A 23,112-nucleotide genomic window follows, 5' to 3' on the forward strand; every position below is an offset into this window, starting at 1 on the left:
CAACTATTTGATCAGACCTGATAAGCCATTTTGGATGAGCTGTACAAACATGGATATATTTTGTTTGCAAATTGTCTTCCTCTCATCTATCTAATTTTAATATGAGCTGTTATTAAATGAGTACATTAAATGAGTACATTTAATAAGGCCTCTCAACTCTTGGCCCTGGTCATTTTTTGAAGCCAGTTAACTTTAAACATCTATATTCACGGGTGAATGTAATTAGGTGTTCCAGCATAAATATCACAAAGAGAACAGGGTTTTATCTTGAGAAGTTCAGGAAGCATCATAGCTCCATTTTAGACTGGAGTGCTGGTGGCTCTGGAAGGTGAGGGGTTACCTATGGAGATTCATGTGTGTGGAAACCTCACCGTGCCCACCAGGCTTCCTATACCACCTGACTTGAAAGCTTTTCAAATTTTAAACTTAAGGGTAACTGCCATGCTACAAAACAAGACTCCAGCCCCAGCAGCCTCTTATTTTCTGAGGGGTTGATCCTCTACTTACTTCTCCAAAAGCATTCTTTTTAAAAAATGCTGTTCGAGAAGTAACAACACTGTTTGCAGCTACTGCTTTGCATGGAAGCAGAACATTTGAACAGAAAATTGGCAGAGATATGTTGGGGTGTCTTAGTAACAGGATGATGAAGGCCCAAAAGGAGTGGCAGGGAACAAATTGACCAGTTTGCCCTCTGATCATTGGGGGCTTTGTGATTGGCCACATCTTCTGTGGAAGCCATTTTTAAGAGCACTCATGACATGTTCTCAGTTGTACCAGTGACCTTTGGAGGAAGAGAGCTGTGTCAGTCTGTGGTGGCAAAAAAATCAGGTGTCTGGAACACCTTTTCTGATTAACATACTTTATTAAAAGGCATGAGTTTTGTGATCTGCAGCTCACTTCATCAGATGCATGGAGTGGCTAGACTGATATAGGATTTAAATTTGAGTGTGGTGGGGGGAAAAAGGGAGGAGAAGATAGGTTGGTTATGCAGGTGCAGGTTATAGGTGAGAGAGATTACAAATATCTTATCAATTAACAATTTAAAGTATTAAAAACCCATTGTGTTTGTTGAGATCTTCTGAGATTGCCTGAAACCCTTTGATGTGAGTTCAATTTTTCACTATTAAAGCCCCACTATTCCAAAACAGTCACTTAGAGGTCTGGCATGGAATGTCCTGGGAGGTCGAAATGCTCTGATATTACTCAAAACAAGAGCATCTGGCATAACAAATAAACCCTGTGGACATATACCTGTATTTCTTCATGTCTTATCATTGAATTTAACACAGGTATCTGCAGGGAAAGGAGGGGTCAAAAACTTATGCTACAGCTTATACATACATTTGCTATTTTGCTAAGCAGAACTCTATTTCTTATAATGTTCCTTCTTCTTCCTTCATCTATTTAATCCAGGGCCAACCCAGAGAAAGTTATGCTGTGTAGTTAGAAACTTAGAGTAGTTTTTGCTATGTATTTTTATTGGGGGAGTATGTGAACATTGTTTTCTTCTACAAACTGACAGTACTTTCCAATAAGCTATGATTTCTTGGACACAAAGAATCCACATTCCTATGTTTTCTACTCCACTTCTTCCACTGGTCTGCCTTTCTGCCTTGGCTTCTAAGTCACAATCACATCAGTTTTTCATTGTACATATTATACCATGGTTTCACGAGCCAGGATTTAATTAACTTAATTCGCTGGATACTGTCTTTCTGTGGAGTTGAGCATGGGCTAAAAGAACATCTTGTTTCTGTTTTTTCATATCAAATTTAGCACTGTTGTATCTGGGCTGAAGTACACCATTCTTTGACACAAAATTTAAAGCTCTAAAAGCCAAGTCAAGCTGTGTATAAGGATCTCTGCTGCACCCTTTGTCTTTCCAATTTACTTTTATTCAGTGAACTAACAGTGTGGGAAACTCCCAAGCTGACATATTCTCTAGTCAATAGGGAAAACATGGCTTTAACCCAAGCACTCAGAAATACCTGTCTATGAATAGTACATAAATAAACAGCAATTTTTTAAAAAGGCACTACATATCAATAGTACAATTACTGAAGTTGAAGGTGGAAAATATCACTGTGGGAATTGTTTTCACAATGTATGACAGGGTTAAAGCAGCCACTTCTGCTAGGCAGTGAGCGTAAGCAACATTCATGGAGTAGGAATGTCTAATGCATTATTATCTTTGCAACAGAAGCTGATACACTACAAGATTAAAAGGGACTTGCTGAGATTCGCACAGCACTCTGCTGTATTGCCCATTCTTTTGGCTTATCTTATACTCTTGTGTCCATTAGTCAACACTTTGACAAAAGGATGGACACTAGTTCAGAACCTTTGTAAATCAGAGTTACTGAGATGATTCCACCAAACTGGAGGCTCAACTTGCTGTTATATCTCTTCACCTCAAGTCTTCTCGTGTCAAAGTACATGTACAAAAAGGAATGATGGAAATCTCCCTGCCCCCCAGAAGCAAATGAAGGAAATAATTAACCTGGGAAAATGGGGAACAGCTCATTGTTCCATAGGGAGCATAGGGAGCATTGTTCCATAGGGAACAGCATGCAAAAGGGCTCAAGTTTAACATCAGGGATTCTGAGTTAAAGGATGGCAGGTAGCAGAGCTGAAATTATGTCATTGACAAAGCTGACTTGAGGAGTATTTATACAAACAAAAAGGTGCAGTATAAATTTAAAATCTTCAACAGCTGCTGCCTCTTAGGATAGGTAGCAGTGGACCCCTACCTGGGCATCTTTGGCCTGATGACTAGAATTCTGGAAGTTGAACATCCATACATCTGGAAAGCACGCAGTCTGGAAAGGTTTGGACTATATTGTCCAAAAAGGCTTAATCTGTCCACAGGTTATTTCAGCATGCAGCAAGCAATACAAAAGAGCATGATGCTAATACTAAAATTCATGCATATTGTCAGGTTCAGCCCAAGAACAACAGCAAGACAGTCCAGAACAGTTTGGCTCCTTTATTAGCTTACACCTAATAGACAGAATCTCACCAGACTAAATCTATACCACCACAACAGTAATTATAACCATGAGGCCCCTAGGGAGGGGCCAGTCTCATTCTCTTGGCTTTCCCACACTCCAGCTGGGGACTGAGGAGGTGCTTCCCCTGGAATGTCTCTTCCCCCTCCTGGCAACCTTGAAGCTCCATTCCAGAACCTTCCTCGCTCATGCCTTCCATCACACATATGGCTCAAAGGCTAGCCCAACATGTGAAAAAAATCCATAACAGATCTTAGATATATTACCACCGGTCATATTCTAAAACAGCTTTCTTGAATCTACTGTCTGCCAGATATGTTGACAAATTCCCAACATGCATGGTTTTGATGCTGATGGCTAGAAATTAAGGGAAAAGTCAACATACTGGAGGGATCCAAGTGGGGAGGGTGGCTTTAAAGTCTTGGTGAAGAACTGCAGGCTCCTATCTTACTCATTCTCATGCTGCTCATCTTTTATAGGCTGAACAGAAGCTCCTTACTCAAATTTGCTTTCATTTCCATGAATTTGGAAATATAACTTCCATTTCCAACAAACCCCATTCTTTATCCTTCCTGTCCTTGTCCTTATTTGTCCTGTTCACCTTTTAGTTTGATTGGCATTGTGATCTTACAGAGTTTTCTGATAATATTGCCACACAGTATTATACCTGATTTCATTAACATCAGAGATCCATTACAAAAAATCTCAGGTAGTTGCCTGTGTCAACTGGGACAAAGGAAAAGTGCTGCTGGAAAAAGCAAACAGATAAAGGTGTAGAATGAAGAAGTTTCAACTTGAAACCCATCAAAATTGTCTCAAATAATGCAGCCTTTGGCAAAAAAAACTATTTTGCAATTACCCAATTTAAAGCTAGTTTCTGATTTTGATTAGTTTCCAAGTAGCTAGCTATAATTCCCAGTTCATACTTCACAAGAATCTATGTTCAGAGTCAAATCCTGGATTGTTCTGCTGTCAGTAAAAGGGAAGAGCAAACTCTCATACGTATTGCTGAAGCAAATTATTGCAAAAATATTCATTTAACATTACAGGCTACAACTGCCTTTAACATACAAACACTCTGATCACAGGACTCAATCAGCTGTCGTGCCATGTACCACCCATAAATCATGTATTTACCCCAGGACTTTCACCATAGGAAATACCTAAATAATATAAACTAATTCTAGTTAATCGCTCTAATAGTCATGTGCAAAATCAACGTGGTGCAAAAATACAGTTGAGGGGCAGCAAAGAGTGAGGAATTTCTGTAGCTCTTTGCCAGCCTCTAGCAGTCCTCCAGATTTTTGCAGCCATTTATGGTAGCCCCAGTCATGTGATATAACAGGAATTGTTGTTGACACCTCTACGGTACTGTCAATACAGCAAAAATGCTCATGGAAATCATTACATACACACTGTACAATTCAAGAATTTAAGATTTCATTCAGCCATAGAAATATAATACGACCCTTGGGGATTGGACAATGTGGCAGATGGAAAAAAAACTCAACTGCTAATTTTCCTAGTTCTTCTTTTTCAACTTTATTTTTCTTATTGTGTTTTCAGATGTTGTAAATGATGGGAAGGAATATAAAATCTTTATACACTAGAGAACTGATGTGATATGTTGGCCTAGGACCAGAGAGAACCAAGATTAATTGTTCCTCAACACTGTAGTGCAGTGGATGATCTTGGACCAACACTCTCCATTAATCCAACCTAACTAACAACACTGTGGTTGCTGGAATAACACAAGGGAAGACTCCCATGAATGCTGCCTTGAGCTCACAGTGGAAAAGTAGGACAGACGTATAATAGTAATAATTACAAAACAAACAGCTTTCTTATAAGATCTTTATTTGCATTATTTATTAGATTTGTATCTTGTCTTTCCATCTAACAAGGAGCTTAATCACCTTACACCAAATTATATTAAGAAGTTAGGATTTTTTATACACACAGAGACACATATACATACATACATACATATACTCCATCTTTCCTTCAGGAGTTTAAGGCACTGTACCCATTTTTCCCACAACCCTCTAAGGTAGGTTAAGATCTCACCAGAGCTAATCCAACACTATATTCGCTGTACCATTCTGACAAGTTACACAATTACATATAGCCTGTTAAATGTGAAAGTAAATCAGCACTTATAGACTCTCACCTGCAGAAAAGAAGTGGATATTTAATGAAATCTAAAATTCAATTGGAATAATTAAAAGTAATTAAAAACATTAAAGCAGTTCAGAAGGCTAGGATGAAGAGGTATGGCTTGGTTTCTTTAAAGCACTTTCCAGAGGAACACATCCACAGTTTAGAAATGACAAAGGAGAAGGCACTTTCATGTGTATCTAACCAATGGACCTCTTCTGTAAAGGAATTTTTATACTGGCCCTTTCTATAGATCTTAGTGTCCTAATAGGTTCCTAATGAGCAGCAGTCCCTCAGATAATTAGGCTTTAAGCTAAACTATCAGCTTAAAAGCACTTACAAAAAAATGTATAACCAGTAAAAATCTTTCAAAATCAAAAGATCTAAGCTACACTTATAGAAATAAATAAATGTTAGAAAATACCATTCAATGCTAATTAATTTCATATAATTTGAGGTGTGTAATAGACACTGAGAGCAGGGAACAAATCACCTGTCCATTCCTCTTAAGCCAATCATCACGCCTTGTTCACCTAATTGGAAGACCACTGTAAGGGAGAAATAGGGGAACCCAACTTTGCCTGCCAACTTTGCAGGGATGTGACAAAGTAAAAACAGTAAAACTTACATGTTTCTGTTTTGGGGTAAACCCTGGGATCTTATCACAATATTCCTGCAATTAGATGAGGCTTAGCCTACGTGTGGTTGAGCAGTTGCTGCTTTTTTGGGAAGCGCAGCTACAGAACTGCCAGCTTTGATTGCAGGAAAGAGAATTAGCAAAATTCTCTTTCAAAACAGATGGCAGCACCATATTAAGTGTTAGACAAACTCAATTAGTATTTTCAAAATAGCTCCTTCCTTTGAGACCCTCCTTCAATTACAGTCATTAACAGATAAGGGGAGAAAGGCATTAAGAAGCCAGAATACACCTGGGCTGCCTCCACTTGCTATTCTAATGACCACACTGGGAATATAAATTGTTCTCAAGTACACTAACACAGGCCCAGAGTTACTCTAACCCTGTGCAGAAAATCAGACTAGTGTTACTCCAGCCACATCATCCTACCATGCTTAATTCTGTCCAGCATTCTCATCTGAAGATCCAATTTGCCAAGATATACTGCTGTTTTTTAATTATGTGCCATCAAGTCATTTTTGACTCCTAGCTACCACATAGATAGTTTTTCTCCATGATGATCTATCCCAAACCTGGTCTTTCAGGTCTTCCAATGCTACTGTGAGGGAATGTATCTACGAGGAGGAGAGTGATGTGGGAGATCAAGGCTATCAGGAAGGAGGGGCTGCATTCCAGGAGGGGGGAACAGGCAAGAGGCAACACAGTCCACAGGGGGAGCGTGAGAAGAGAAAGAGATTCAGGATAGTAAGGATGTTGCTCAACTATATTTGATACAGAAGTTCCCCAATTTTGGAATACTCTCTATAAAAAAGCAGACTTAGCTTTTATTCTTTTGGTTGTTGGCAAGGAACTCTCCTGTATTTGATACTACTTTTTCAAATTGCCTTATGACTAATTTTTTTTTTCATTTAATCTCTAAATGATGTTGTAGACCAAAGCTAACAGAAAGCACAGAAATCTATGCAGTACACTACAGTATCTTCCTCTGGACAAATACAGCATCTTCCTCTGGACAATTTCCCAAACATATTAAAGATTCAAGGAGAGAGCATTTACCTTGGAAGTAGAGAAAAGCAGCAGGCAGGCTGCCTTTCCCCTTAAACAACACTGTTCATTTAGGTGTAAAACTAATTTAGTCTCTCGTACAAGTGCTGTTACTGTCACAGGCATACACAACATCTCTGAACTCTGTAGCATGACATCTCTTGGGTGTCAGGAAAGAAAGAATGAAAATGTTTCATCTCTCTCCTGATGCCTGTTTTCAGCCAAAAGATTTAATTACAAACCAGATGGGATGGAAAAGTGCAAAGAAAGATATGAAAAGAATGCAACATTTTTGACAAAAATTAAAACCAGGTCAGCAAGTTCCAATTATAATTGAGGACATATGTAGCTCAGTTCACTTTCCTTAGCAGAAGAAATTTGCCCCATGGCTCTGTGCCTCCAAGAATTCCTTATTACATCTTTTCTCAACTTTGCCACTCAACGATCCTGTTCACCTGCTCCATCCTGATTCCATTTACTGTACAGAAGCTTCTCCTATCGATCAAAAGAGTTAAGTTGAACTTCCTGTTTAGGGACAGTATATTAGGAAAACACGGAGAATTCTGATAGCCTTAAAACCTTCTACAATCTATTCAAGGTATTTTGGTGATTGTGTCTGAAGCACAAAGTTGACCAGATGTGTGTGTGGGGGAATTACTTGTAATCATGAGCATGGGGGAGGACAAGAGAGGGCAAATGATGAAATGTGCATAATGACAGCATTGTGCCTTGTCTACTTGTAACAACATTCAGGACACCCGTATATAATAGCAGCACTTATGTAATGACACCATGGCATATATGGCATCGTTCTGGTGTCATCACAGTTTGTGATGTGGAATGGAAGACTACATATAGATCCAAATGTCTAAAACAACACACACCTATATACATACCAGTATCAACTTTCCTTTAGTTAATGCACTGTAGCACTTTTCATAAAGGGGGGGGGGATTTTTTCCTTTCTTTTTTCCCAGTGCCAGCCTTTAAGTAGGTGAGAATTATGGGAAATGATATCAGACTACAACATTATGAATTTCTTTCAGTTTTATACCATTTGCCTAAAGAGTACTGAGAATTACAATTTGGTGAGGGTATAAAAACGTCTGCAGCAGAAATTCTGAGCAGCAACGTCTTGCTTCCCTGACAGAACTACAGCCTTCAGGATTCCCTAGGGGGATAGAATGACACAGTCTTTTTCAGTATTTCTCAATAGCAACTGAAGAAGATAACTGGGCTAGCATGGAATTGACTAACTCTCAAGAAAGTCTGTTGCTTGCAATAGCCAGGAAGACAGAGCTTCTGCTCTCCAACACTGGCATGCTTCTTTTATTTTTAGAGAATAAACCTAGGTATAATGATAGCCAATCTTTGAGGCAGCCTTCTCCCACCACACAAAATATAAGTTCTATGATTGTCAGTGAGCTTGAAAATGATAGGACTCTAGCAATCAGGCAGCATATAACAGGCAATAATAAATAAAGGGAGAGTTGAAAATGCTTTCTAAACACCTCCAGATCTAAATTGCTTAAGACTTTAGAATTTACAGTAGCAGAGGCAATTGGGTGCCCCTAAACCTCTGAGAGTTCCCTGCTTCTAAACTCTGAGTCACTTGCTGCAGATGGTTTGCTAAGCACCTCGAGGGGAGGTTACTTGCATCTTTACATCGGGGAAGTGATCTGATTCCATTTTGGGGGGATTTGTTTCACTTTCTGAGGATGTAAATATGACAGTTGCATCTGTCTATCCAACTAAATGTATGCTTGACTCTTGCCCATTCTTGCTATGAAAATCAAGCAGAGGATTTGACAGGGCGAGATCAGGGAGTGGTAGATGTCTCATTACACAGCAGAGGATGGTTCCCCAACCTCATCTAGTTTGGATGTTGCAATGGGATGGATGTGGGTCAATAAACTGAGAAGGAATCCTGATAACAGGCACAGGCATTATGGAATAATGGCTTACAAGTCCAAGAACTTGATAAGACTCTAACTACAGTTGATTTTTCATTCCCCATGAAAAGGTATGACATTTTGGTGTCCTCATTTATTCACTTCTATCACTTGAAGCCCAGGTATCCTTGGTGGCCTGGAGCGTATTTGACCAGCAGTAGTTGGCCCATCAGCTGTGACAGTTCCTGGACAAGGATAGTCTCCTCAGATTATTCAGTGTTTAGCTCTCTTCCCTCAGAGAACAATCAGAAACTGCAGCTGGTGCAAAACATAGCAGAGGCAATGGTGTCTGGAATATTTCTTAGAATTTATCTAGCATCAGTGCTAACATAACTATTCTGACATGGCCTATATATTACTGGTATTTCCACTGAGGGAGATGCATTAAGTTGGAATAAGGGAAAGTGGTTTCTCTGTGATAGCATACCAACTTTGGAATGTCTTCCTAGAAGGCCACTGCCAACTCTTTTCATTGCCAAGTGAAGACCTGGTTTTTAATCCAGCATTCAGAATTTACCGATCATAGTGGGCCATAACTTATTGTCCCTAGTAAAACCTGTGCCTCTTTCTTATTGTATTATAAGTTACAGTACTGTTGTTTTAATCTTTTAAAATACTATTTTTATTTCACTTTATCCAGCTTTAAGATCTGTAGGGTGAGCTAAACATGTTTAAGTAAATAAATAAAAGAATACCCACTGCAGTTTATATGCATCAATAAAAGAGCAGCTGCAATTTGGATTTGCTGAAGTTTCAAAAACATGTTCAGCGTGTAGCATTTTAAGTAGTAGGATGAAACCTTTAAATCTACACTTAAGCAATGTAAACTTGGGCCTTCTCCAAAACATGTTTGTTTGTTCTGTTTCCTTTGGGGAAAAAAGAGCACTGAGCTAAAACAGCATTACAAAAATTAATAATTCTAGCTTAGAGCACCCCACCTATAAGCAACAAACTTTTGACTAGTTACGGGAAGACATATATACATACTGGCACTGTCACAGGATTGGTTTTATTGCTATTTCCTCTGAAAGGCAACAATAAACTGAATGGACCAGAGATCCCATTAATATAAAGCAAAAAAGATAAACAGCTATGCCAGTTGTCAGCACTATGTCCCACAGAACTTAAGTAATTTGGCATCAGGCACCAGTTAGTATTGATCAACCATTCAATAGAAAGAGATCTCATTGGCCAGCACACTGATTTCCCAAGTGCATTTACATGTTTTATCAAATATGGCTTTTTTATGACTAGGGAGAAACACTGTATGTGCACCAGGGTGATTTTATCTCTTTGCTTCTAGGAGGAGGAACAGATGTCATCACCGTTCTATAAGAAAATAATCTTGATAGGAGGAAAGGAAAAAGAGAGGAAAAAGAAATAAGAATAGCATCCTAGAAAACTTAATCAAGAGTTAGCATGTTATATAAAATGAGTTTTAAAATAAGAGTGTTGCCAGCACTAGCAAGAGAAGGGAAGGGGAAGAAGCAACATAATTAAGGAAAAGGAGGCACATTTTATTACAGACCAAGGTGTCTGAATCCTCCTCCTCAAAATCCTCCCAGGTGATCAGGAAAAAAAAAATTATTAAGTTCCTCATCAGCTGCCAGATGTCCCTGAGCTTGATGGCTTCTGTGTATTGCATAAACACACATCTGGATAATATAGAATCTGTTCATTTTTAGGTGATAAAAATGCCCTTCTCAATCCTACACTATCCTCCAAAAATCACCTAATTCTTTGAACATTACATGGATAAATGGATAAAATTAATGGATAAAATATGTATTTTCTGCATTCTACAAAATTTTGGATGGTTCACACATTTATATAACTGAGTTTTATGCTACTCAGAAAATGAAAGGTGAGCCTGTGAGAATTCTCCAAAGTTTATAATAAGTCCTTCAAAGAGATCATCACCATGCTACAGCCATTCCAATAACTGTCTGATTCAGATGAAAGATTACCCCTCCCCAACCTGGCATGTTAGGCTCCTGGAGTTGGAAGGGGCCATTTAGGGCACGTCCAACCCCCTTCTCAGTGCAAATTAAAGCATCCCCCACAGATGGCTGCCTAGCTTCTGCATTAATGCATCCAATTAAAAGGAGCTCACCAGTTTCACTATGGGAATTGAGCTCACTGGGGAATTGATTCTACTGCCAAACTGTTTGTATTGTGAGGAAGTTTCTTCTAACATTCAATCAGAATATGCCTTCTTCTAACTTCAATTCATTATCCATGTCCTCCACTCTGGAAAAGTGAATTGGTCATGACCTTCCTCTAATGAGACGTCTTTCCAGGTCCTTGAAGGGTGCTGTCATATCTTCCCTCAGTCATCTGGAGACAACACTTCCCAGAAACCCACCCCATTTGCCATGCTGGGGGAGGACTCTGGAAGTTATGGTCCCAACACCATTAGAAGACATTAGACTCATGAAGAATAACACCAATAAACAGTTAGAGACCATGAGCGATAAGCAGCCCTGCCTGGATTTTGAAACCCATAAATCTTTTAGCACCACCTCATGAATGCAATCAAGAAGCCCAACAGTTTGGTAACCAGTAATGGGTCCAGTCTGTGACCAAATAAACTCCACAATGTTTACTCAGCATGCAATTAACAGCTCCAGTTAATGGCAAAGACTCAAGGCATTGCTGTTGACTCGACCCCAGGAGGAATAAAAATAACATTCCAGAAATGTTCCAGCTTTATAAGAAGAGCCAGGCAGGCTACAACAGATAACAAGTTTCAAGTCACTCCCAGTTTACAAAGTAAAATAAGAAGGCAAATTATATTATTAGTTTAACCCATCTAAGAAATGCCTTGATAGAGAAAGTTCACATTCCAGATGTGTAAACACCCCATGATCATTTGCCTTTCTACTCCCAATCTTAAGCCATTTCATCACTAGTGCTATGTAACAACTTCTAGCATCATCAGATCATCACTGTACTGTATCACCTCAACGATGGCCAGGTAACCATGGATATCCATTTGGGGATCAGGGTGAAAAGATCAGAAGTGATTGATAACATCATGCAAATGCCACAACTTTCATACATTCATTAGATGTCATGACAAATGTACTTAATTGTGGCATTGTGTGATGATGTCATCATGTATGTGTTGCTGTTTGGACATCACTGCAGTTTGTTACAAATGTTGCTGCATTGTGGGTGATGCTAAAGCACACTCTAAGCATTCATGAGGAAACAGCCTTAGCATGGCTATGTATCTTTGTGCTTCAGCATGAGGAATTCACTGTTCTCCAGGGCATGATCTGGATCCTTTCTATTAAAAAATGTCATCCAGTGGGATCCAGAAGACATGTTTTCTCTGTCAGTACACCTGCTCCATAGATCCTCCACCCCCCAGCCCCCACCCCCACCCCCGAGATCCAGATAGCCCTGACCTTGTCTGCTTTACATAAGGCCTTGAGATCTGGGTTTTCCCAGGCATTGGGTCAGATTATTTTGTGAACTTGTCTGGACTGCTTGTTTTTGATTGCTGCATTGCCTCTGGTGTAATTGCTTTATGTCATACTATATTTTTCTTACAAAAATCTTACTTATCATTGTTAAAATTCTGCAGAATGGTCATCTAAAAAAGGCACAAACTTAGATTTTTATGCCTACTGCCACTGGTCCTACAATTATTTTTCTTTAATCTTAAAACATTTTAAAAGACAAACCTTGTCCAACAACAAACAATTCAATGGTCTCTGCCTGATATTGTCCATCTGTGAGAGGAGCTGCATCATTTAAAAAAACAGCTCTTTCTCTCCCAAGGAGAATATTCATTTTATAGGTATCAATCCTAAAATTCATTATTGCATTGAATCAAGCAAACACAATATAACCCGTATACATTGTCACCAAATGAATACAGCATAAAATAGTTTGAGTTGGGCTTACAGAAGTGAGCTTGCATTTTTCAAAAAACTCGAGCAAAGAAGAATCACATCCAAAACTTTTGTATCTAGATAAAGGCTCTACAAACAGCTGTTAATTTACATTCTCATTTTTCTCTGCGAACTTAAGGAGGCATATGTGGTCTCCTTTCATTTTATTCCCACAACCACTTTGTGAGGTAAGCTAGGCAAAGAGATAACTGCTGGATCAAAGCCACCTCGTCAAGCCCATGTTTGTATGGGTTTGAATCACTATTTTGCATTTGTTCTATTGAACGATACAGAGAAATTTAAATATGGAATACTATCCCCTTTTAATGATTTGGTAAGTATGGAATGGATGGGTTCTCACCACATGCTAGTCTAGGCTAAAACAGGGTTAGGTAGATGATAGCTCTGGCACCCAGAGCCATTGTCTGAACGTGTTGTGTGACTGAGACCATTATATTAAGCAATAATATGGTTCATTAGTTTGGGCACAGCGTATTATAAGAATAGCAACTGTGTTTTGTTAATTCAGATAGAGCTTCAGCTCTTATGAGAACCCAGCCAAGGTTCAGCATCTAAACTAATCCAGGTCAAGTTTTAGTAGGTTTGGTCATTTGGCCATGAAAAGATAATGCTTAGGTAATGCAATTAAGTAATTACCAACTATTTAAAAGAACTGACTGACCAAAATATTAATTGAAGAAGAATTATGAAACAATGAAATTAGATTCTTGTGCATGATTGTTTACAGATAGTAATATACTAATATAAAAACAGAAATTAATATGGACCAACCTCTGATTGGTCAACTATGAATTCTACTCCAATACAACATGCTAGTACGGGGTATAAATTATCTTCAAGGTGTGTGACACCATGGGTGTCTGCAGCTGACCACACTGATGAAAAAAACCCAACATGCATGTGATGATGTCCCACTGTAAACCCCACCTTTACATACTGGGTCATGATACTGGTATTTGTTTTGGAACCACAAGCATCACCCAATCACAAACTTAGTTTGGAATACAATAAAAAACAGTTTAACAAACCAATTTAAACAAAAAGTGGTTTGAATTTCCTTGATATGTCAGCAACATTTCTTCCAAATTCCTAATCCAGGAGCTTCTTATTTGTGCCTCAACTACTGAATAAAATTAAGATCAAATAAAAGGCTGTATTTTTTATAAGGCTATTCATTGCTAAACAATTTAATGGTCAGTTGATTAGCATCCCACCCACCCCTACTGGCCCAAGGCAACATTTATTTTACTTTATTTATTTAACATATTTATACAGCCGCCCATCTCACAAACATGTGACTCTGGGCGACATACAACACAACAGTTAAAAACTCCATAACAATCTAAAAACAATTAAAAATAAAATAAACAGATAAAGTGAACAGATAAAATAAACAGATAAAACCTGAGAAAGCAAAGAGCAAACATCACTTAATCTCATAGAGCCACCTTGCAGAGTGTCCCTGGGATCCCCAAGGCTGGTGAAAAAACCACGTTTTAAGGGCCTTCCAGAAGGCTAACAGAGATGGGGCTGACCTCACCTTGGGGGGGAAGAATGATGCTCTAGAGGGCAGGGGCCACAGCAGAAAAGGCACGACACCTGGGTCCTGCCAGATGGAACTCCTTTGGAGACAGGACCCGAAGCACACTCCTCCTGCCTGACCTGGTGGGATGGGCAGATATAATTGGGAAGGGGCCATGTAAGGCTTTTATATCTTTTATATTCATACTGATACTGATAAAATCTGGCGAATGGCTTCAACTCAGAGAGAAAGTCAGGCTTGGCGTTAAAACTCTGTGCTCCTTCTTACTTTGCATACCTGCAGGACAGTTGTGGCTTCCAAAGCAGGTGTTTTTATGAAGCAAGATCCAGGGAAGAGCTTATTTTACAACTAGTAAATGGCTTACACAACAGCTTCCATACATTTCTCCTATCAAAGGAGCAAGAAGCCGCACTGCTCCCTTCCAGCAATTGCAGCTGGAGGGCATCCCAGGGCTACAAAAAAGATGAAAAAGAGACTCAGATGCTACAGATAGTCCCTGGAGTTTCTGGGTACTCATATCTGGGATGGAAGAACAGCTCCATCATATATGGAAACAAGACTTTAGCTCCAAAATCAGCAGAAGTGCTATGAAGTTTACAATCAGCTAAGCAGCATCCTTGTATTCTTAAAAGTTATCTCTGGCATTAAACATGCTCTATTTCAACTCATTTAAAAATACATGCGTGTTGTTTAACAGGAATCTGGAACATCAGGTGGGACCAATCCTACCAAAAAAGAAAGTGAATATGTTGAAGGAGGGGGCTTTGTGCTATGTGGCCTCTTAAACTATTTTGGAGAATATCTTATAGGTAGTCCTCGACTTACGACCACAATTGGGACCAGAATTTCTGTTGCTAAGTGATGTGGTTGTTAAGTGAGCCATGCCTGATTTTATGGCCTTTTTTGCTGCAATCATTAAGCAAATTACGTGGTCATTAAGCGAATCCAGCTTCCCCCATTGATTTTGTTTGTTGGAAACCCCTGGGAAGGTCACAAATGGCAATCACATAAACCTAGGATGCTGCAACTGTTGTAAATACATGCTGGTTGCCAAGTGCCTGAATTCTGATCACATGACTGCGGGGATGCTGCAATGGTCATAAGTGCAAGGACCAGGCACAAGTCACTTTTTCAGCACCATCGTAACTTCGAACAGTTGTTAAATGAATGGTCATAAGTCAAGGACTACCTGTACTGGTGCCACTTCAGCTGTCAATCAAGTTGATGGAAAACCAAAAAGGGAGGGGCACCATTTTATTCTCTACCTGCTCTAAAGTCAGCTTACATTTTATTTGAAAAGGCAGCACTGCTCGTTTAGAAAAGACATCATGTTTTCTTGCTGAGAAACCATAGTATACGCTACATATACACACACAGGCTCACCTATCCACTTCAGAAAGGGACAGGTGATCTTTTATTACACTCTTTGTAATCTTACAACTAGACTGAATTAACATAGACTGTAGGCAGAAGAGGCACCACACTGTACTTGTTCTCACACATGAAAAGCCAAGAGCACACTGAAGGGGGGAATTGTTGTGACATGGGCATTGGTAAAAGGTCTAAACAGCTGAGAAGCTGGCTTGGATAAGAGAAGAGTTACAAAATAGAGAACCATGATGATCCAGCTGTTTCCAAATGATGCTATCAGGCTGTGCTCAGAAAGAAAATGCATTTGAATAAAAATGCAGGAGTTGGAAGAGAAAAGTGTAGTCACTGTAACTTCCCAGATCACCCAGTCAGCTAACACTAGATTAAAAGTACAGTATAATTTATAGATCTATATATGGTTGAGACTCCTTGGATATTGCTTCTACTCTCTCTGGATCTCTCTATGATGCATTGTACATTCCAGGAAACTGTATAATCCTTCTGTTTTTCAAGATCCATGCCCAAATCCAATACACTAAAAATAATCTTCTAAAAAAAGTACAGTATTAAAGCATACATGCCTTAGCATCTGCAACATGGAACATTTGGTGGACACGCACAATCGTAAGTAACCTTACCTCTTACTCTTCAGCAAAATGAAAAATTTAGAGTTCCACTGAAATCTCACCTAGAAGAAAGTTGGAAATGAACTTGGAGATCCTTCCTAGGATAGGTTTTTGAAGGTAGTCATGATAAAGTGATTGGATGATGAGTTTTCTAGGCTTGGAAAGCCAAGATGTGTGAATTACATCATAATGCATAATTAAGTGTAACCATTTGTGAAATAAAACAGAATGTTTTTGGCTTTATTGTTCATAGTAAATGCAGTGTGAGCAAAGCACCTGAGAAGCACAGAGCAACTCAGGCTATGGCTATGAAATCCAACAGAGGAGGAATTCCTGTTGACAAAACTGCTTCCTTCAACCAACACAGCTGGGGGAGAGAGAATGACCCCCCCTTTCCATCTGGCAACCCCCTCATAGAAAATGTGGAATAATTTGGAAAGCCTTAATATTGAGGCTACTGTGGGAACACCACCAGAGAAGCCCACTAAGGCAACAGAAGATTTCATTCACCAACCTTATCCCCATGTGATGCTATTAGTTTATTGTAATAGTAAATTATAGTAAACTATTAGTTTACTACTGAGCTCTTGTTCCCAGGAAAATAGGGGCAGCCTTCTGGCCCGGGTCACGATTCTGCAAATGTCCTCTCAATATGGATTTTATTATGAAAGAGTGGAGTGAAAACTCAGCATAACTGAAAAGCATTAATTTATTTAGATTTGGTCCATTCCCATGTTTCCTACCCCCCCCCCGCCTTTCTTATTTGGAAGAAAAAGGAAGGATATGCATCAGCAGGGCAGTGTCAGAGAAAAATTAGATTTCCATGGTAACAAGCTACAGTCTAGGTAATAAAAGGCCTGTTAACAGTTGTGAGGCAGTTGCCAATTTAAATTTTAGTATCAGATGGCTCTAAACATAACCTCCATTTTTAGCTTGAAAGACATTTTAGACTGGGTATCAACTCTTCTGACAGAAAGAAGAAAAGATATGAAGAACTAACCCACAATTTAAACTAAATTAAAAATAAACCTAATTGTAGTACAGATGGCTTGTGGAATATAGCTGGCTAATGCTACATCTAAAGTTTCAAGCCTTACAAGCACTTTACATCCTGGGTCACTTCACAGTTAAGCCAAACTACTAGTTCGACATAGTCCCTTTTTCTTCATGCATTCCAGTTCACTTACAATTTCCCATTATATCTGTGAAACTATTGTTTCAGTTCAGGTGTTAGTGCAAATGTGATGTGCACTAAACAGGAAAATAAACAAGTGAATCAGATAATGAGATCGGAAGAAGCACAAAATTGAGGCTCAATCAGCCAGTTAGCAGAGAACCTACAAAACCATCCAACAAAGTAGGCAAGAATTATCATCTTCATCTTGCTGATAAGCAGGGGGAAAATCAGGGACATTTAAAGTAAGTAAAACCTCAAAGTGAGTTGTATCATAGTAGCAAGATTTGAACCACAGAAGTGCTCTGAAGCTGAAAGAAGCTTTAGCAGAGTGCTTCTAAATAAAAACAAAAGACAGTTTTGGAAAGATTTTCCAAATTAATTTTAAAAGATGGAGGTAAGATATGATAGCCCTCCTTGCTTTCTGTAACAAAGATGGAAGTGTTACAAAATTATGAAATGATCTGCTGAAGTGATACTTCAGCAAACTTAAAACTGTATAACCTGAGCAATTCCCTTAGTAAGTTTCATGTAAAGTCTATACATGTAACTACAGATTATTCCACGAGCTGGTTCTTGCAAAAATATTAATTAAGCTGTTACATTACTGTTACCATTTAATTTCCATGCTAACAGAAGAAAATTAAACAAAACCATAGTCATACCTTTAGGAATCTTTCATAGCATATCTTAGGGCTGCTCTATCTGGATTGCAAATATCTGGATGTACACTAAATGACAGTAAAATGATATGGGAAAATCTAATATTTTCTAATAGCTATTAGGATTTTTGCAGCAGCCATGGTATACTTGGTATCAGTTCCCAAATGAAAGTACTGGGGTGGGGTGGGGTGGGGGGCAGAGAGAGTCAGTAAATATGCATGCACAAACTGAGATGCAGAGTTAGAACACAAAGCCCCTGCACATAAAATACAATCCTGTATAACACATTCAACTGAAGCAACGTCAAACATTCTCTTTAGCTATGAACCTATACTCCAGAAGAATCTAAGCAATTGATCCTTATCTTTGTGAAAGGTAAGTCTACATAAAAGAAGATATATAACATTTAAGATGAAAAAATGTTTTACCCTCTGGTCTTGACAATAGTGACACAACTATAAACAAAACCCTTCATACACCCACACAAAGAGGAAACTGCTTTTTTTATCAGAAAGAAAATTTCCTTCCAGAGGAACAAGCTAATTTGGGAGGTTTGCTATGCAATATACTTATTGGAAGCATTTTTCTTCTCCTAAGCTTTGTAGAAATTCTTCACTGAAAAAAAAAAAAAAGTTAATTCTGACAACTGCCATACAATAATGCAGTTCTTTGGCTGTAAGTATGCACTATGTGTCATAGTAAAGATGCATTTCCAGACTATTTTCACCTCTTTAATTAACAGCACCAGAGTACTGTAACAGATCAATAATTGAACCCACAGAGTTCTATATTTCTTTCCCATTGGTCAAATAATCCATACTTTAACCCTCTTTCCAAGCTTTCAGTCAAGGTCAACTAGGCATATAAGAAAAAGAAATGCAGGGAAATTAAATTAAAGGAGTATCAACAAAGACAACTAAGCCTGGAGCCATTCACTTCAGAGTGATCTGTAAGTCAGGCCTTCCAAAAACAATCCCCAGGTATTTCAAGTTCTCAAACTGAATTAGCAGCCACACATCTAACATCTCAGCCTTACCTGTTTCAATAAGACCTTGTCTTCTGCATTGATTTTGAGAGAAATGGCCAGGTGGATGGCAGACAACACCACACCACTGATGACTGCCGCCCTCATCCTGATGGGTAGCAAAGTGTAGATGCTGTAGATAAAAAAGATGGTCCACCAGATGCCCTCTGAGGCACTTCTGGGCTGCATCAGCAAGCAGCCAACCACTTGCACAGCTAACACCACAAGGATGACAGAGTAGCACATGAGCCACATGTGGTCCTGGTGGAAATCATTACGGTTGCAGACGGCCCCCAGAGACACCATTAGTAGGATGGCCAGGGAAAGCACCACCACGTAGGGCACTTGATAGTGGCCATGGACAGTGTGGAAGAGCAGCATGACCAGGCACACCAAGACTAGCACTGCCATCAGCATGGTCAGGCTGCTCTGGTTGAGACGGAAAAAATAGCGCTGGTAGAGGTGCTCCAGCTTCTCTGACTGGAACTTCTTAGACCTGAAGATCTGCAGCAGGCTTCCACAACAGCTGCCCATTGAGATGATCATCTCGGACCCCCCTTCATCACCCCCCTGCTCCTCCTCTTCCTCCAGCTCGTCGATCTTGGCCTTGATCCGTTTCTCCTCGAGTCCCAGCTCCACAGAACGTGGACGTACCTCGCCCTGCTCGCTACCATAGTGCCTCGGACTTGGGGCAAGGGAGGGATCTCCCGCCCGACAGGAGTGCTGGCTGTTGTCTCCACTACGATCCTGCCAAGCAGATTTGGACCTGAAGCTCATCATCCTGCAGCCACTTACCCCATGGTTCCTGCTACTTGGCAGATCATACTCTTCCTCATTCCTCCACCTGCTTGCCACTCTGGAAGATTCCTTGACTGAGGCCCTGGTAGGGAGAGGGTAGGAGTAGCCATTGGCTCTGGATTCAGCTTCTCCCCAGGCAGAGCGATGTGGTTCTGCCCCTCCACCCCTGGGCGCAGCAGGAATTCCAAACCCCGGAGGGCTCACGCTATTGGAGCGGGACATGCCCTGATGGGGCAGCAGAGGAAGGGCAGGAATTCCAGGAAACCAAAAAGTGAGTGGGAGGGAAATCAACCAGAAGAAATTGGGTGGTTCATGGCACAGGAGCACCAGATCTTCCAAGCAGCATCTCTCCACCAGTTAACAGGAGGGTGGCAGCAAGGGCAGGAGACCAAATCTCAAATCCAGATCCAACAATGTCCCCAATGATATTGAAATCTTTTAGTTGCCAGCTGGAAAGCCACTTGGATCTCCTTCCCTTCCCAGGAGTCAAATGTTTCCTCATCCAGGATTTAAATAGCTACACAGAGAGCTGGCTGGGAAGCAAGTTTCCCTCCCCTCCTGGGGGAAGGTGGGCTCTCTGGCAAGGATTCCCCTTCTGTCATTTTCCCACCCAAGTCCCTGGGGTTTTAGCAGTTCGCTGGCGCATCAAGAATTCAAATCCACAACACTGGCATGCATAGAAAACGGAGACAGAGGAGGAAAAGGCACCTGGAATGTTGTGTTTTTTCCCCTCTCGCTTTAAGCCAAAATCACTCTCCAACCAGAATGCAACTTTATAAGATCATCGCTATGGAGCATCTTGGCATGTCCTCTTTTTCTCGGGATCTCCTCCCCGCAAAGGACCTGGCTGTCAAAAAGGAACTCCAGAGGCAGCATAATTCCCTCAGGAAGCGGAGCAAAACCTTCCAGAATCGTCATTTTTAACTTTGCCTAGAGGCAACTGCCTATGCGTTGGTCATCTGGGCAGATGTTGCAGAGGGTAGCCCCAGAGGCAGCTCCCGCATCTGGCAACCGATTGGCTCATTGTCCGATCCCCTCCAGTTTCGAGAAGGTGCCCTACGGATCGGCCTGAGGAATCACAAGCAAGGAAGCCGCCTCTCCGAAGCCCCTCTTCCCTAATTCCTCCTGCTCAAGGCAATAGCGACATTGCTGCAGTGGGGAAGGGGAAGCAAACCAACACAACCCCGGAGCCAGCACTTGAAGCGCGTTTATTGGAAGCAAAACGGCGGCCGGAGCGCCTCAGGCATCTTCCGTCTCCCTGCTCGAGGGAGCCAAATGGGTGGGATTGCTGACGCTGCCGGGACGGCGCTGCTATTTGCCCTTGGGATAATGGAGCCCGAAATCCAGCTCCGGTGGATCAAGGCATAATCACGCAGGGCCGGCGGGGAAGAGAGAAGGGCGGAGAAGGCGAAATTCTCCTTCCTTAGACCGCCGCTTCAGCCGGCGGCAGAGCCGCGCAGGGAGTTTTTAGGCAAAACGCCGACGCTGCGCGGTTGCCTCCGTGCGAGGATGCGCCGTCTCCACTGCAGCGAGCAGTCCAGTAACCACCAGCCGTTCACAAGCTGTAGCAGCGCGGCAGAAACGCATAATCATAGGCTAATGGGGGGGCTGGCGGGGGAGAGGCAGCACGCAGGGACTGCCTTCGCGCGACTTCTTCGGAGACCACCCGCCCGCCGCCGCCGCTGCCGCGCTAGACCTCCGTGCCTCGGCGCGCAAGGCGCTGCGGTGCGCTGGGGAGGGGCAGCCTTCCCTCCGACAAGTCAGCCAGGCAGCCGTTGCCCGGTTCTTTTTGCAAGAGGAAGGGCCCTTTCCCGCGTGCAGCTGCCTCCCTGGCCTCTTCGGGGCCACGCCGGAGGAGCTTCCCTCCGCTCGGCTACGGCTGCCTCTCCTCGCCCCGCGTTCGCACGCTCTTCTTGCAGGGAACGGCAGCCCGCCCCTTTCAAACCAGCCTTTGTACAGCCCCTCTTCCACCCAAGCTACCGCCTGGCATAGCTCCGCCTCAGTCTCGGGGCTATTGGCTGGTGATCGGCCGCCTCAGTGTCTGATTGGCTGCGGTGGGAGCTGATCTGCTGGATTTGCTTCCCATCCAATGGGTGGCTTAGGAGGCGGGCCGTGTGGAAGCTGAGGGAACAGCTGGTGCCTGCTACACATTACCACCACCGCCACCATCAAGGTCTAACATGGTTGTGGTTGAATTCTGGAACACTTAAAAAAGATGAGGGAACAATCATGGCAGTTCCAGAACCAGCCCTGCAACATCACCAAAACCAAAAGTGAATGCATTTCCGACAACACCAAAAGCCAACTATGTAAAATTAAGGGTGAAACTGGAGACCATCTCATGGGTGGCTGTAGTAAAATTGCTTAGACAGTATAAACAATGCCATCATGATAGGATTGCAAAAATTGCCCACTGGGATTTACATAGAAAGTCCTGTTGTACTGTTTGCAAAAACTACTTTGCGGGACAATGTGCCTGAAAAAGTTCTGCAAAATTAGGTGATCAACATTTTGTGGGAGTTCAGAATTCAAACTGATAGGCAATTAGAACACAGTACACCAGATATTACTGTTACAGAAAAGAAGGTAATGTTCACTGATGTGGCAATACCTTTAGACAGTCAAACTGATTTAAAAACAAAACAAAACAATGGGAGAAAAGAAGAAAATATGATTTACAAATTGAGGTTGAAAATTATGGAGGAAAAAATTGATTGTCATACCTATTGTAATTGGAGCTCTTGATGCAATATTAAAAGGATTCAGCAAATGTTCAGAAATTTTAAACTGATTGGATTTGACACCACTAATTTTGCATCAGCACATATTTTATGTGATACCTCCATGACTCTCAGGTCCTTGGTCAGAACCCAAATCACTGGAATTAACACTAAGTAGATTAGGCTGTAATAATCATTTGAAAGATGATGATGATGATGATGATGATGATGATGATGATGATGATGATGATACCAGCAGGGTTATTGTTTACTCCTTCAGGAACCTCACTGCCCAATTAATTGGTTTGCTGTTGTCACAGCTTCACTGTTTGTTTCATGTATGCCTGTTTATCTAGAAAGTAGACCAGACCAGAAGTGCCTAAAACTACTTTTATTAAGATTGGTTACAGTAACAGAGTCTTGCAAGTCTGAATGAATGTCTCGTTTACCTTCATGTGAATTCGGGGGTGGG

At 41.1% G+C, this 23,112-nt stretch overlaps 1 protein-coding gene across 3 annotated transcripts in view; it reads right to left on the minus strand.

Annotated features, from left to right (window-relative positions):
• ADCY5 (adenylate cyclase 5) overlaps positions 1-21,897 on the minus strand; it is a 242,562-nt gene extending 220,665 nt beyond the window's left edge. The window contains exon 1 of one of the 3 annotated variants that reach the window (XM_088146444.1): positions 19,135-21,897. In XM_088146444.1, coding sequence (XP_088002570.1) covers positions 19,135-20,142 — 1,008 coding nt within the window. In that variant the 5' untranslated portion in view covers positions 20,143-21,897. The remainder of the gene's footprint in view (positions 1-19,134) is intronic. The other 2 variants (XM_088146443.1, XM_025170761.2) reach the window with 2 other exon arrangements.
• Between the last annotated feature and the right edge of the window lie 1,215 nt (positions 21,898-23,112).

This window comes from Python bivittatus, unplaced genomic scaffold, assembly GCF_059951505.1.
Source record: "Python bivittatus isolate LINGU-HERP-01145 unplaced genomic scaffold, Pbiv_v1 ctg000480_np1212, whole genome shotgun sequence".
Lineage (NCBI taxonomy): Eukaryota > Metazoa > Chordata > Lepidosauria > Squamata > Pythonidae > Python > Python bivittatus.